Below are 14,321 nucleotides of genomic sequence, written 5' to 3' on the forward strand. Positions count from 1 at the left end.
ACAAATGTGGCCACAGCCCAGCCAGCAGCGTGTTTTATCGATCCTTTTTACTTCCACCGAGGAAATGACTCAAGGCACTAAAAGTGGTGACAGCTCCCTCACAGACTGTCTGCCGTCAGGCCGATGAAGAAATACAAGGTCTTAAAAAGTCAGGAGGACAAGTTGGCTCAGATTCTTCTTCTTTTTTTTTGTCTCCATAGGAATTCACTGCACCAACGAAGGAATGAAACCACCGCAAGTTCAAGAAGTTATTTATTTATATGAATAGAGGCAGTTGTACTAGTAGCCTGGGTGTAAATGGAGACTGTAACAGGCCACACAACATGTTGTATATCTAGTCTGCCCTTTCCTGATGAGTACATGCCATGGTAGCTTTGGGGGAAGTGGAGGTATGTTTCCCTGCATGCACATTGGCAACTAATAAAAGTAATTATTTAAGCAAAAACGACAAAAGTAAAATGAACTTGTTTCAGCACCACAATTCTGAATATGTGTTGATTGTTTTTATTGCAAATAATTGTTGGTTGCAGCCCTTATATATAATATCTTCATCTACTATTTGTGGTTTATCACAGCTGACAATAATCACCAGTCCCATAAACATCGGGTTCATTTTACCTCTCTAAAAGGAAGATTATTTAATTATCATTACCATAACTTCATCAGAAAATAACTGAGTACATACTTATCCCGAATCTACAATAACGTACTTATTGAACGCCTCTGAAATAGGAAGAATCTGCCGTATTTTGCCACAGAAGATGCTTGTTTTAAATAAATAAATGTTTGGGCTCATTTCCTCAGACGGCCTCTGGAGGGCGGTAACGACCAAAGCATCTTCACGTAAGCCTGACATTCCTCAAGCGAAGAAGAAAATGACCATGTTTCCTCTGCAGGCAACCGCAAAGTTGGTCAACTTAGTCCACGGTGTCGCTTTCGTGACTAAAGTTAACACGATGAATGTATTAGCAGATATCGATTAATCCCCAACAACCCGCGGCTGCTGAATGAAACCAGTGGGGACGTGTGTTCGCGACTACGCATGCGCACTCCGAGCCGAATATCGAGCCGCCCTTCTTCTCCGCCAACTTGCACCGCAGGGTCGGGCGGACGTCGACTCACAACAACCCCGAGTTCATTTGCTCGTCTTGTTGAATATTCGCCGGCATAAAAATGGAGAGCCCGTATCGCGCCGAAAACGGTAAGCCAACGAGTATACGAACGCGTGCCACCTATCGCGAGTTATCGGCTGTACTTTTGGATTGTGTGCGCCCGATTTAGAACATGGCGTACCCCGCTCTTGAGATGGCGGTGGCTTTGTGCTACGAGCTAATGTGTACGGTAGTTATCGGAAGGAGCTTCACGTTAGCTCAGCTAACGTAAACGTCTGAAAGTCGAACCAGTCTTACAATAAAAACCATTAAATAGAAAAGTAATTGCACTTTTTTTAATAGTATACTTCCCGAACCATTTAAGCAACTTATATAACATAGTTATCCACGACTTCCGGTGCCATATTTACGACTGTGTTGTGGCGGTCATGTGCTTTAACTCGTATTTCCGACACTGTTGCCAGTCCGTGAAGGCAACCAAGGCTAGTTTAAAGGAGGTGCTACAAGAGACACCCAGAGCTCCACAGTAATGTCAGGAATAGTCTGTTTGGACATGTTTAAAGTCATTATTTAAATGGTTGACATTCCTAGATAAATGTGTGTTTATTTTAATTACCACACAATAATTAAACCTGGGGTCATAGTAATGTTACCACTGGTTGGTTATTGTGGTTTTAGGCCAAGTATAATTAAGCTGCCCTATATAATCAGCTGTGGCTACTGTACTTGCTGGACACTAAGGCTTGAAGCTTCCAAGTATCTTCATCATGGATCAACCTGCTAATTTGTTTCATGAGTCAATATAATGTCAGCAAATGGGGGAAAAATACCCGTCACGATATCCCAAACCTCATATTCATATTGCTTGTACCAAAATATATACGATTTATTTTCATAAAAGACGACAGAAACCAGCTTCTGTTTACCTTTAAAGACTTCAAACACAAGACCATGAGAGTGATTGCAGTGAGGAGATGTATTAGATTTTGAATGCAACGCTGAATAACGTGATGATTCAAATTGCGGTTCTGACAAATGTTTTCCAGATTCCCTTCTTCTGCTGCCGTCCCTTCGCCTCTTCATCCCTCCTCTGCGCCTGGTGTCTGCAGCCATGTGGCAGGTGGTCCAGCGGGGCAGCGTGCAGGACTACGGGATGGTGGAGGAGTTCGTCACCACGGTGTCCGAGATTGTACCCGAACTTCTGAACGCGGATCAGAAAGCTCAACTCCTCCTGGGCCTCAGAGCGCGGGTACGAGGTTTTAAAAGTTCACGTCAAGCAACAACAGCGGTTTGTTTTCTCCCTCGCAGACGTTTAGCTGTCAAAACAAAGTGTAAAAAATGATTTATTACTGTTTGACTCAGCTGGTAAGGACAGCGTCTCAACAATAAAAAGCTAAATTATTGCCTGACAGGCCGTAAAAGTGCAGCTGATGAAAAGGTTTGATATTTGAGAGAAGAAGTCGTCAGCAGCACCTGCAAGGCACCACATGTCTCCCTGAAAGAGCCTGCTGTCAGGTGCTTAACATGCCCCGGTGCTGTCCCGCCGGTCGTATTCACCCTGAGGTGGAACCGTGTGTTGCAGGTGGTTCTTGAATTGTGTCGGACCGAGCAGAGCCGAGACACGGAAACCATCGAGATGCACCTGGAGCGGATCAAGGCCCTCGTCTCCACCTGGGCAGCGCAGGTTAGCCTCTTTTAAATGCCACGTGTAGAACAGCAGTCGTGTTTTACCATCAAATTGTAATTTTTTTTCCTACTTAAACTTCGTCTTTTGCTCCAGCCGTGTTTTGCAGAAGTCGAGTTTCCGGAATGCAACTTCGTGGATCAAATTGAGTTGCTGTTGAAAGACGCCGACGAGAAGGAGAAGTTTTTCCAGGTTTGTGAGTCGGGTCTTTGAATTGATGTGTTATTTGAAACTCTCAGCCTTTTATAAGATGGATTTCTCTTCATATTGATGAAGCAGATTTAATACAATGTTCACTAGTTGTGGAGTACTTGAGCATTAAACTGTGATTATTTCTTCCAGGATGTTTTTCCTACAGATTTTGGGCCTGAATACGACGACGCTCTCCAGGTGCTGATGCTGGATTTTCTCTCCAGACTGGAGAAGCTTCTTCCTGTACCCGACATTCAGCAGGTACTGGAATCATAGAAACATATGCTCCTTATAACTCCAGAACCTGCCTGGAAAACATTACATTTTGAAAGTTTAAAGTAATCCAGTGATGGTTATCTGCTAACGGCTAATTCAACATTGTATTTCTTCACCAGACGGCCTCCATGCTCAGCGCTGTCCCGTCCGCCCTGGAGGAGTGTGTGCACTCTGTCCCCGACCCTCAGCACCTGAGGACGGTGCTGCTGTACCACACCACACTCGGACATTTGGATCTATCTGGTGAGTCACATGTATAGTATTAAAAACCCTCATTCAGTTCAGTCCTTTGTTGTTTTTTCAGGGGAGCAAACTTTGTCACCTTACGGCGAAAATCGCAGTTTTGACGGCTTTGTGCTTTTGGTTTAATTAAAGGAATTGTGTTTTTGCTTCTCTGATTTCCTTATAGTTTATAGCCGTTAAGCATGGAGCTAATGGCGTCCTTATTTTCCCCACAGATGAAACTCTGACCATTCCTTCCTCCTTTGGGAACTGCATCCTGTCGTCGCTGTCCCTCCCTCAGCTGGAGAAGGTTGTGATTGATGCGGACCAGATACAGCTGCAGCCTCCGTCGGAGCAGATTCAGGGCTGCATGACCGTCCAGGTGGAGGGCGAAACCGTGACTCTGCTGGACTACATCCAGATCGAACAGCCGTCGGGTCTGGTCGAGCCCGACTATGATGAAGAAGAAGAGGAAAATGAACTAAACGAGGACATCGGTGACGCCCTGACGCCGGCAGCTTTTCAGCCACTGAAGCAAAGCAAAAGGCTCCAGGTGAAGAGGAATGCTTTGAAAGACAAAGACTCAGCGGCGGCTAAGAGGCAAAGAAAGAAATACTCCAACGATAAAACGTGTCCCGTGTGCAGTAAGATCTTCCTGCGGGCTGCAGCCATGAGGCGGCACCAGGAAACTCACTCTGCTAATAGGGAGTTCAAGTACAAGTGCGCCAACTGTGACAAACGATTCAGGGACCATTACGACATGAACCGGCACAACATGCGCGTTCACGAAAAGGACGAGCTCGGTCACAGCGCCAAAGAGGAGGACGCAGGAGACGCCAGCACCTCTGAGACGTCGTCGGAACACAAAAACTGCGCGCTGTGCGGGAAGTATTTCGGCCGCCGGGTGGACATGGAGCGACACATGAGGTCCCACTCGGAGGACCGGCCGTACAACTGCTGCTTCTGTGAGAAGAAATTTAAGAATCCTTACGTTTTAAAGAGACACCAGCTGGAGATTTGTAAGAGCAGAGAGCTGAAGAGGCCGAAGAAGAGAGAGACGCAGCGCTCCAATCCACAGCTGCTGCCCGAGGGCTCGACGGAGGGCAAAGTCTGTCCCATCTGCAGCAGGATCCTGCCCTGCACTGCGGACATCGCGAAGCACCTACGCTCTCACACGGAGGAGCGGCCTTTTATATGCATCACTTGCGAGAAGGGCTTCAAGTACAAGGACACGTTGAAGAAGCACCAGATCATTCACGGCCACGAGGGCATCAGAGAGGAGCAGAGCAAGACGGTGGAACAGATTCTGGCCGAGGCCGATACGGGCAACCTCGATAGAAAAGATAGAAGTCTGGATGCTCCCGCCGACGCTTCTGAGGAACCCCCGTCGGCGCCCGCGCAAAGAGTCAAGAGAAAAGCTCCCAAGGTTTGCCCCGTCTGTTCTCGGGCGTTCGACAGCGTCAAAACACTGAACAGGCACGTGCAGTGTCACACGGAGGACCGGCCTTATCACTGCATCCACTGCAAGAAGCGCTTCAAACACATGCACGGCCTGAAAAGACACCAGATTTATGCCATTTGTCATAAGAAAATCACCTGCTTCTCGTGGAAGAAGGAGCCGAGAGGCGGGCCCTGCCAGAGCGAAGTGACCGGCGGCGACCCGCTGAAGATCCCCGTGTGGTGCTCCAACTGCGGCAAGCTCTTTGAGTACCCGTCCGCGCTGAAGGAGCACCAGGAAAACATCTGCAAAGTGGAAGTGAGTGACATCATGAGGTGCGACGACTGCGGGAAGGAGTTCAAGAGCATGACGATGCTCAAAGTGCACCAGAGGATCCACGATCTGCTCTACTGCAAAGAGTGCGGCAAGATCCTCGCCAACGAGCCCGCCTTCGAGAGGCACAAGCTCATGCACCGGCCGATGCAGTGCACCATGTGCGACAAGGCCTTCACTCTGCTGAGGCGCTTGAGGGAGCACTACGAGAAGCAGCACGAGTTCACCGGGCCGTATCCCTGCGCGCAGTGCGACAAAACCTTCATGCAGCTCTCCTACCTCGCCATCCACCAGAGAATCCACAAGGGCGAGTTCCCCTACATATGCAGCATGTGCCCCGAGAAGTTCCGGTCCTCCAACTGTCTGACGGTGCACCAGAGGAAACACACCGGGGAGAAGCCCTTCCTGTGCTGGCAGTGCGGGAAGTGTTACCGCTCGGCCTCGGAGCTCACGGTGCACATGGGGACCCACTCGGAGGAGCGGCCCTGGGCCTGCACGCAGTGCGACATGGCCTACCGCACCAAGCTGCAGCTGACCAACCACGTGGAGCAGATCCACATCGGCGTGCGGTACCCCTGCAACAGCTGCGGCAAGCAGTTCATGAAGGAGACGTCGCTGAAGAGGCACGAGCTCATCCACACGGGCGAGAGGCCTCACCAGTGCACGGTGTGCGGCAAGACCTTCCTGACCGCCAACGAGCTGCGGCTCCACAACCGCTACCACACCGGGGAGCGGCCGTACAAGTGCGAAGAGTGCGGCAAGGCCTTCATCCAGTCGGGGTACCTGAAGTCGCACATGCGCATCCACACGGGAGAGAAGCCGTTTAAATGCGACGTGTGCGACAAAGGCTTCCGGTTGTCTTATCACATGAAGAAGCACAAGCGGACTCACGCCGGCAAGCCCAAGAGCTACGTGTGTGAGGAGTGCGGGCTGACGTTCCTCCATAAGAAGTCTCTCTGGGAACACTCGCTCTGTCACGACGTCAAAGTGGAACCGTCGTTCGCTGGCGAAGTGAGGATAGAGTTTCAATAGAAATCCTAGTTTTTTTTATTCATGCAGGTTTTCATTTATTACATCGACAAATTCTTAATTTTCTTTTTTGTTATCTGATTTTGACCAATTTGTGACTTTGTTCTTCTTTTCCCTCCTCGTTGCTTCACGTGTTCTTTAAAGCAGTTCGTTGTTTATTGAAAGCCGATGATTTATTTCTGCTTTTTGAAATAAATGTTCCTTGAATGTATTCTTGCTGCGGTCATGTTCATTTATGAAACCGTGACGAAGAGGTTTATCGATGAATCGATGATAGTGGAAATTAAACAAATACTTAACCGATTATTTGTTTAATTTGAAGACGAGCTTACCAGCCTTTAAAATATGAGTGCACATTGATGATCTTCAGGGTTTTGGACTGTTAATCGAACAGAATAATTTAGGAAACTGATCACATCTGTTCCTGTTTTCTGACGTTTTAGCTCTCTGGTTATTCTATTTCTACTAAAAGACAGTTGGCTTGTTTTCGCCCTCATAAAAAGTACATAAGTAATATTTTGTCGTTATTTCCAAATAATCCAAAACAAGTCAAAGATTGTGGTCGGTGAGTAAAGAGACATACTTTAAATTCAGGTAAATAAGTATTACGCTAAATGTGCAACGTAACATACTGATTAAAAAGTGATTTTTGGAATAATCATTTGTTTTTGAGATTTTTTTCCCCACAAATAAAGATCAAATACCTCGCTGAACATTACACAACATCTGGTCCTCCCTCATTAATATAAATATGAAATATGCAAATAATGTTCATGTAAAGTTTATTCAGTGTGTGTGTGTGTGTGAGAGAGAGAGAGAACTGGAGGGCTGCATTTCATTGGTTGTTCCACTTCCTCCTCAGGTGGGCGGGGCATTTAAATGCAACACACCTGCTCTTCTACACTTTCAGCCCAAACTCTCGGAGTACCTGTTGTACACTAAGAACTAAACCGCTTTTTACAAATCATCAGAAATATCTGCAAGGCTTCTTCTGTGGATAAATGCATTACGTGGGCAATTAATATTAATAATGAGCTGCATCAGTTTCTGTTTGATCTGTTTCAAGATGATCACAACTGTTATTGCTATTTATTAATCTCCTTCAGTGGAAGCTTAAGCGAGCAACTGCAGCTTATTAACCTAATTACTGTCGCCTAACCGTGAATCTGTTTTCTTGCACCAAATGCACAACCGCAATGCATTGTGGGTGATGGGGAGTGACCATGGTTGCCATCTCACAAAGTGAGACTTCAGGACAAAAAGGAAGGACTCTTCTGATGGTCAACGAGGGCGCGCTGATCCACTGACGCAGCCGTGGGTTTCAGGTTTCCACGTCTCACCTGTGTAAGTTTCACACTCTACTCCGATTGGCTCCCAGAGCTAGTCGTGATGTCTCACAAAATCATCTACATGCACCTGTTAAACTCGGACTAGAGGTCGACCTTTTGCTCTTCAGCAGATGGTTTAAAAACAGACGTTCGGGTGTCAAACTCTGCCCAAACACCGAGAAACTCCAACACACAAAGATCAACATATTTTTTAGTAGGAGGCATTAAAGTGCCTCACACAGCAGGGGGTGTTTAGTCAGAGCTCTTCTTTCTCCAGAAGATGGCAGTACAGTAGTGATGATGAGCATCAGAGCTCAGCTGTGCTTCACTCAGAATATTTGCCCCAGCTCGTGTTGGAGGCTCTGAACTCTGCAAGCTTCCTTATACATAAACAACAGTGTTTACCTTTTCACATCAGCATCCATATCTCATGTTCAGCATGCACAGACACATCTGTTTCGTGATGTGCGAGGGAAGAGCCTGTTTGTTTACACAGCTTTATGCAACATAAATTTCCCAATGACTGTTTACGCGAGCGCAGCGACTGCGAGTCAATATTTATCCTCCCCTCTTCCTCGCTGTCCCGTGCCACCTGACGTGTTGACTCAGCGCGAGTGACGGTTCATAACCACAGCGGCAGCAGCTAGAGGCGGCATCGCGGCCCGATTCCAGAGAAACTGCTCCCATCTCTCAGGGGGGAAAAAAGGAAAAAAATCAAAGGCCGACTGAGTCAGAGCCTCTCCGGAGTGTTGGGAGCAGATCACTTTTTAACCCAAAGCATATTGATTTATATGGGGCTGTAATTGCTTCAGTGTGTCCTGGATTATTCCCCCAGTAATTGAGGCCTGGCAGAGGTCTCTTTCCTAGACATAGCCTCCCCGGTGCCAGGTGGTGGGGCAGAGGAGCACCGCTCCCGACTCCCCAGCCACCCGGAGACAGCCAGGGAGCAGTGGCCTCTTGACCCCCCCCAGAACCACTCCTGGTCAGGGGGTCAGTGAACAGTGTGCTTCCCTGCATGCGTCAACGTATCTCACTCAGGCCCTCGGCCAGCTCTGCTAGTATGAGGCAGCACATTGTGAGTAAAGCTGGATGGGACCAAACAGCCCACCGCAGTATCCCTGACACTGAAAAGTCCTGAATGTGTGCTTCTTATTTCTGTAATATTTGACTCTCGTCTGCAGTTTCTCTCTCCAGGATTAGTCGTGTTTACTGAAACCGTATATTAAGGCTATTGTTCAAGTATTTGTTTGGTGTTTTTGTGCGTGACTCAGTGGAACATTCCTGGAAAATCACTGCGGTGTCACGAGTACGAGGGGTAGACAAAATAATGTAAACGCTCCACCAAGAAGTCACTTTTAGAAAACACTACTTTGTCTTTGCAGTATGCGCTTTATGTTGCACCTGCAGTTTATTTGGTCCCGATATCAAATATATAAGAAGGAAAACTATATTTCTGTTGGACAAAATGCCTTGTTCTCTCTTTTTTGTTTTAGATACTTTTACTTCTTCAGTCCTTCAAGTGAAACAATCGGAGAAGCAAAAAAGTCAAAGGCCATAACGTGTAACGAGGGGTCGCAGGTATACATCGGTTTGTTTGAAAGGGTCACAGCATCTCAGATAAACTTAGTTTAGGCTACCTCGAGTCAACGAGGAGCCAAAAGAAAGCAAAAAGATGACTCCAAATGAAGTCTGCTTCATGAAGAAATAGGCCTTTATTGCTCTTACATTAGCAGTAACAACTATATAAAGTTCGTCTGCCCCCCTTTGGCCAAAGAAAACCCCTCATCTACCTTTTGACGACTTGGGTGCAGTGGAACAAGCTGAAAACACAACACTGTCATTTTATTCAGCCTGGACTCTGAAATACCTGAAATCGTCACGACCTTAAAGTTAAGTGTCGGCGGAACGAACACAATTAAGATCATGTTTAGTGGTGTTCGTGTCCCAAAGTGTTGTTTGTGAAGTGCGTACTTCAGTAACGACACTTACGTAGTTATTTTAACCCAAACCACGACCTTTTCCTAAACCTTAGTATGTAGTTTGTTGCCTGAACCTAACTAAAGTCTTTTTTGAAAAGAATGTATGCATATTTACAATGTATGCATGTTACAATGTATGTATGTTACAATGTATGCATGTTACAATGTATGCATGTTACAATGTATGTATGTTACAATGTATGCATGTTACAATGTATGCATGTTACAATGTATGTATGTTACAATGTATGCATGTTACAATGTATGCATGTTACAATGTATGCATGTTACAAGTAGAAATTGACATGTTTTGCTGGACTTTCTTAAAAAAATGAGGAGCAACTTTCCGTGAGATATCATACGAACCACTGTATGAAGATACGTTGTTGTTTTGACTCATAAGTTGGTACGTGAACTTTAAAAGAGGAAACGGTTGTTTGTTCTCACATCCAACCGTTACGGAGGAACGATGTCATTCGTATGAAGTTATGTTTGTGTCTACCAGGTGAATGTAATATTCTGTCTCATTTTTGCTCAGTTTTTGGGCTCCACCACCTCCAGAGGGAAATATCTGTCTCTGTAGCTGCTAAATGCTCCACTATGTACTCCAGCTAGTCGCTAACTTTGCTGATTGGGATGTGGTTTTGTCACTATAATCAACATATTTTATGTTGCACTACAGTCATTTGATCCATTGTTTGTATAACGGTATTGATCAATGCAGCTTTAACTGATTGGCATTGTCTAGACTTCAATGAATCGGCTTCTGCAGAATAAAATTCATATTTCGTTGTATCTTCAGCTACGCAGAATAAAGGCACAATCACAGGAACGTACGGTAAAGGACAAGCAGTGCAGCCTCCACGACGTGATTTATCGAAAATCCTGCCAATTCCAGCATGTTCAGCGATCACAAGCAATTAAACTGTCCCAGATATATTTCTGAAAATTGTTTTTGATCATCAACAGGCACCACGGAATTTCCTGGCCAAAACACTGTGACCCCTGCGAGTTTCTACGGAAACATAGCGTATCAATAACAAGCGCCCCATTTCTTGCTTTTGCTCCATGACGCACCTTTATTTCTTCCATATGAACAGTGAATGGCACAGCCGAGGGCTTTGATTATCTGCCTTCACCATGTTCAACCACCAAGCCTGGTAAAGTATCACACACAGAGAAGAAATACCCTGACAATCACCTGGAATAGATACCCTACTTTCATTGTTTTTGCAAAGCTTTTTTTGTTTTAGTCAATTGATAAAAAAGGAAATGTAACACAGAACCCATTGAGCTGGAAAACCCCCTGCAGACTAATGAAGAGAATAGAGGATTGCTGTACTAATCAAGTGTGTGTGTGCGTGCATGCGCTTGCTTGTGTGTCCTCAAGTGAACCCGTGTGTGTGCCCAGACACATCCCCAGCCTCACACATTCCCACATTCTCGAGTACCAGCCCTGCAGTCTCCCACACGCAGCCCTCCGCCCCCCCCCCCCCCCTCGACGTGTTCACGCCGTGTTTATCTAGTTTTTCATCCACTCTTAATTCTTCCTCCGTCATCTCACTTTCATCTACTCTCATTCATTTGCATTCTGCACCACTGTCTGTATCTGTGTCTCCCTCTGACTCTGACATTTGCTTGGCAGGAGGAACCAGACGGGATGCTGTTAACGCTGCAAAAAGTGTCTGTTTTTTGTTAACATATAAAGATTCCTCCAAATGGGGGGAAATAACTCTGGTTGTTGCCAAATCCGTTGCATACATTTTATTTTATGTTCAACTTAACAAGGCAGATCCCTCAGCTATTAATAAAATGAATAGAGTCAAGAAAGCGTCCTTTAAAAAGTGGGCAAAGCATTGTAAGTTAGTTTAACTATCCTGGCATCATTTTTTAAACATGTGTGATTTTTAAAACGCACTCTTCATCAAGATGCACATTTTTTTAGTAGTGAACACTTTCTCCTTCTTTCACCAGAAGGGAGTAAAAACAAGTCTTTCTCTGGTCAATGAGTTCACAGGGGCGGACGTCTCCTTAGACAAGGCTGCAGGGGGGGTGAGGAGGGGGAGGCGGTGGAGGTTGGGGGGTTCAAAAGTCTTGCAACCGAAGAGAAAAGAGAGACAGGGAGAGAGGGAGGGAGGGAGAGAAACCTGGCACCAAGACAGTACAGAGCACTGGGTATTAGAGACGGCGAACAAGGGAAGGTCAGCCCCCCACCCCCCACCCCCCTTTTTCTTCTTCTTCCTCTTCCTCCTACTACTGCATCAGCAGATGTGCAGCCCATCATCAATACTGCCAGACCACAGTGATAACAGGAAAGTCTGTGATGAAGCATTTACATGCTCGATTGTGTGTGGGTTTTTTTCTTCTTTTAGTCAAGAGTCAGTGAAAGATGAGATAATTTCACATCCAAGATGAGCTACTGACAGAGAGGCTTGTGGGCATCAGTGACCGGCTATACGTCCCTGATCTGATGCTAACAAGGTCATCCTCTGGTCTCAAAGCAGCTTTGCCCCTCTAATCAGAGGAGCATCACCATCATCATATTCCACGTTGTATCAGCAGCTCTCGGCGGTGACGCAATCCGCCAGGGGAGGCAAACGGAGACGCTGGCCTCAAGCACCGAGAGGAAGATAAGTCAGCTCACAGATTGACGAGGAGCTGAGATGTTGAATGCAGATTTGTTATTTGGTGCACTGCATTTTGTATAAATGTGATGGTGTAAAACAAGGCTGCAACCACATTTATTCTCGTTATCAATTCATCTGTGAATTATTTGCTCAATTACAATGACCAAAAATCCCCAAACCCAAAGATATTCAGGTTTACATCATATATGACAAATTAAACTTTTGGCATTTTTCCTTAAAAAATAAATGATTGATTGAGTCATTTTATAGTGTAAAGTGGAAAAAATATTTTCAGTCCAAAAACCAAAAGATATTCAATTTATTGTCACAGAAGACAAAGAAAACAAATCAGTCTTTCAGATTCAAGTTTTACTCAAATTGTACTTAAAAATACAAACTTAATCCAACTAATTTTCTACACTATTCATGGTCAGCACTTGTTCTTCTTTAGCCACTCAATGTAGTTACATTCAGCAATTATCTATTCATGTAGTAGTTTTCCGTCGTGGTGGAGTCCGCCATTCCGCTGCTGGATTCAAATTACAGAATATTTGCTGCTGCTTCACATTAAAAGCTTTCAACTGGTGAAACATGGGCTGGCTTTTATTCTGAAGCAGCCACAGAAAAAGGGAATGTATTCATTGCATTCAGTGCTAACCAATTTCACTCATCAAAGATGTGACAGCGATCATTATCTGCATTAATTCATCAATTGATTCGTTTTAAATTGTGCAGGAGATAAGCTGCACTCCTCTGCTGTTGTGTGGAAAACTACTTGTGCGGTGTGCAGCATGAAATCAGATCACGATTGTTATTGACTGACTGCTTTATTAAAACAACATTTGTTTGTTTGGCTGCACTGTAAACAGATCAACCCAGTCGCCAAAAGAAATGTTGGCATTGTACTTTTCCGCAAACCACAGGATGCGTCGACCTCTCTGATCCCTAAACAGGCTCCATAAATACACGTTTAATCAACCTCGTATCACGCTTAAAGGAAAGCATGTTAACTTTGTAAAAGGATGCTTAGGTTTATGTAACAAAACTATCTGCTTAAGGTTGAAAAATGATCATATTTTGTTTTAAAATAATAGTGTAAAACAATAAAAAAAAACGCCCTTCGGAGATTTTCTTAAGAAACAAGCACAAAGTCAATGTTTACTTTTGGTTTCAAATGGGACAGAACAGCAGCCTTCTGGGTGAGTCCTGTGTTTGTTTGACAAAAAGACTTGGAAGGTGATTAGGTGAACACTTTGTCAATCAAACTCTCAAAGAAACCAGTCAGTAGAAGAGCAAAACATCTTTTCTATTTAAAAAGCCTTCCGTACCGTTCTTCGCTCTTCTTTCACTGAAGAAATACTTTTTAAAATGAACCATCGCCGACCTACGACTCCTCATCACGGGACCATCTTTCCCTTCATTTAACTTGAATCTTGCACAATCTACCAGAATAGTTGCTGATGAGCCTGACTGAACTAAACTGACTCATCGTTTGATCTCCAGTGTAAAGAATCCTCATCGCAGCGATGACCAATATGACAGCTACAGTAGCTTAGGAAATAGCGACATGGCATGTGGCGCTGGATTTGATGACTTTACTGTTTATCAGAACACAAATGAGACAAGAATGAACCCTCGCTGTCCCTCCGTGTCACTCCCCGCCGCTGGGAGGCAACTTCGCCAGAAGGAGAGCGGGCGCCATCTTCAAAAATGGACACTTGAAGAGCCCCAACACTCATGTTGGAAGCCACCTATTCAAATTCAGTTACATTTGGATACCAGTGGGCTCTGCAGCTTATGCACCATGGCTGTGATTTAGTGCGGTCCGTGTCATGTGGGGACATCGGGCTCATGTTTTGACCCATTTACCCCAAACAACCTTAACTGTTGCGTGTCTTCGGCCTCGGCCCCCTTTTTGGATCTGACCTTGCTCGTGATGCACTTACACACACTGGCCGAGCATGCTGGGATACACGCTGGTGTCCTGTTTTGTGATTGGGTCGCAGCACTGATCCCATGTTTGGTGCTTGGATCAGTGTTGAAATGCCAGCAGGGATGGTATTAGTGCTTTTTTTCTGTGGCACAGTGTGAACACTGGGGC

General features: G+C 45.4%; 1 protein-coding gene across 1 annotated transcript; it reads left to right on the forward strand.

The window, feature by feature from the left end:
- Positions 1 to 1,088: 1,088 nt before the first annotated feature.
- Positions 1,089 to 6,998, forward strand: LOC306713779 (uncharacterized protein). Its single transcript, XM_079183606.1, has 7 exons — positions 1,089 to 1,201; positions 2,159 to 2,361; positions 2,695 to 2,796; positions 2,893 to 2,988; positions 3,139 to 3,249; positions 3,384 to 3,507; positions 3,723 to 6,998. The coding sequence occupies exons 1-7, from the start codon at positions 1,174 to 1,176 to the stop codon at positions 6,287 to 6,289; spliced, it is 3,231 nt and encodes a 1,076-aa protein (XP_079039732.1). The 5' UTR covers positions 1,089 to 1,173; the 3' UTR covers positions 6,290 to 6,998.
- The last annotated feature ends 7,323 nt before the right edge of the window (positions 6,999 to 14,321 follow it).

Source organism: Pholis gunnellus, assembly GCF_910591455.1.
Source record: "Pholis gunnellus genome assembly, chromosome: 22".
NCBI lineage: Eukaryota > Metazoa > Chordata > Actinopteri > Perciformes > Pholidae > Pholis > Pholis gunnellus.

Bases quoted from the DNA above. Each gene is read 5' to 3' on its own strand.
- LOC306713779 (XM_079183606.1), top strand. From the start codon at position 1,174: ATGGAGAGCCCGTATCGCGCCGAAAACG. The intron at 1,202-2,158 runs GTAAGCCAACGA...AATGTTTTCCAG, and splicing joins CCCGTATCGCGCCGAAAACG to ATTCCCTTCTTCTGCTGCCG. The intron at 2,362-2,694 runs GTACGAGGTTTT...CGTGTGTTGCAG, and splicing joins TCCTGGGCCTCAGAGCGCGG to GTGGTTCTTGAATTGTGTCG.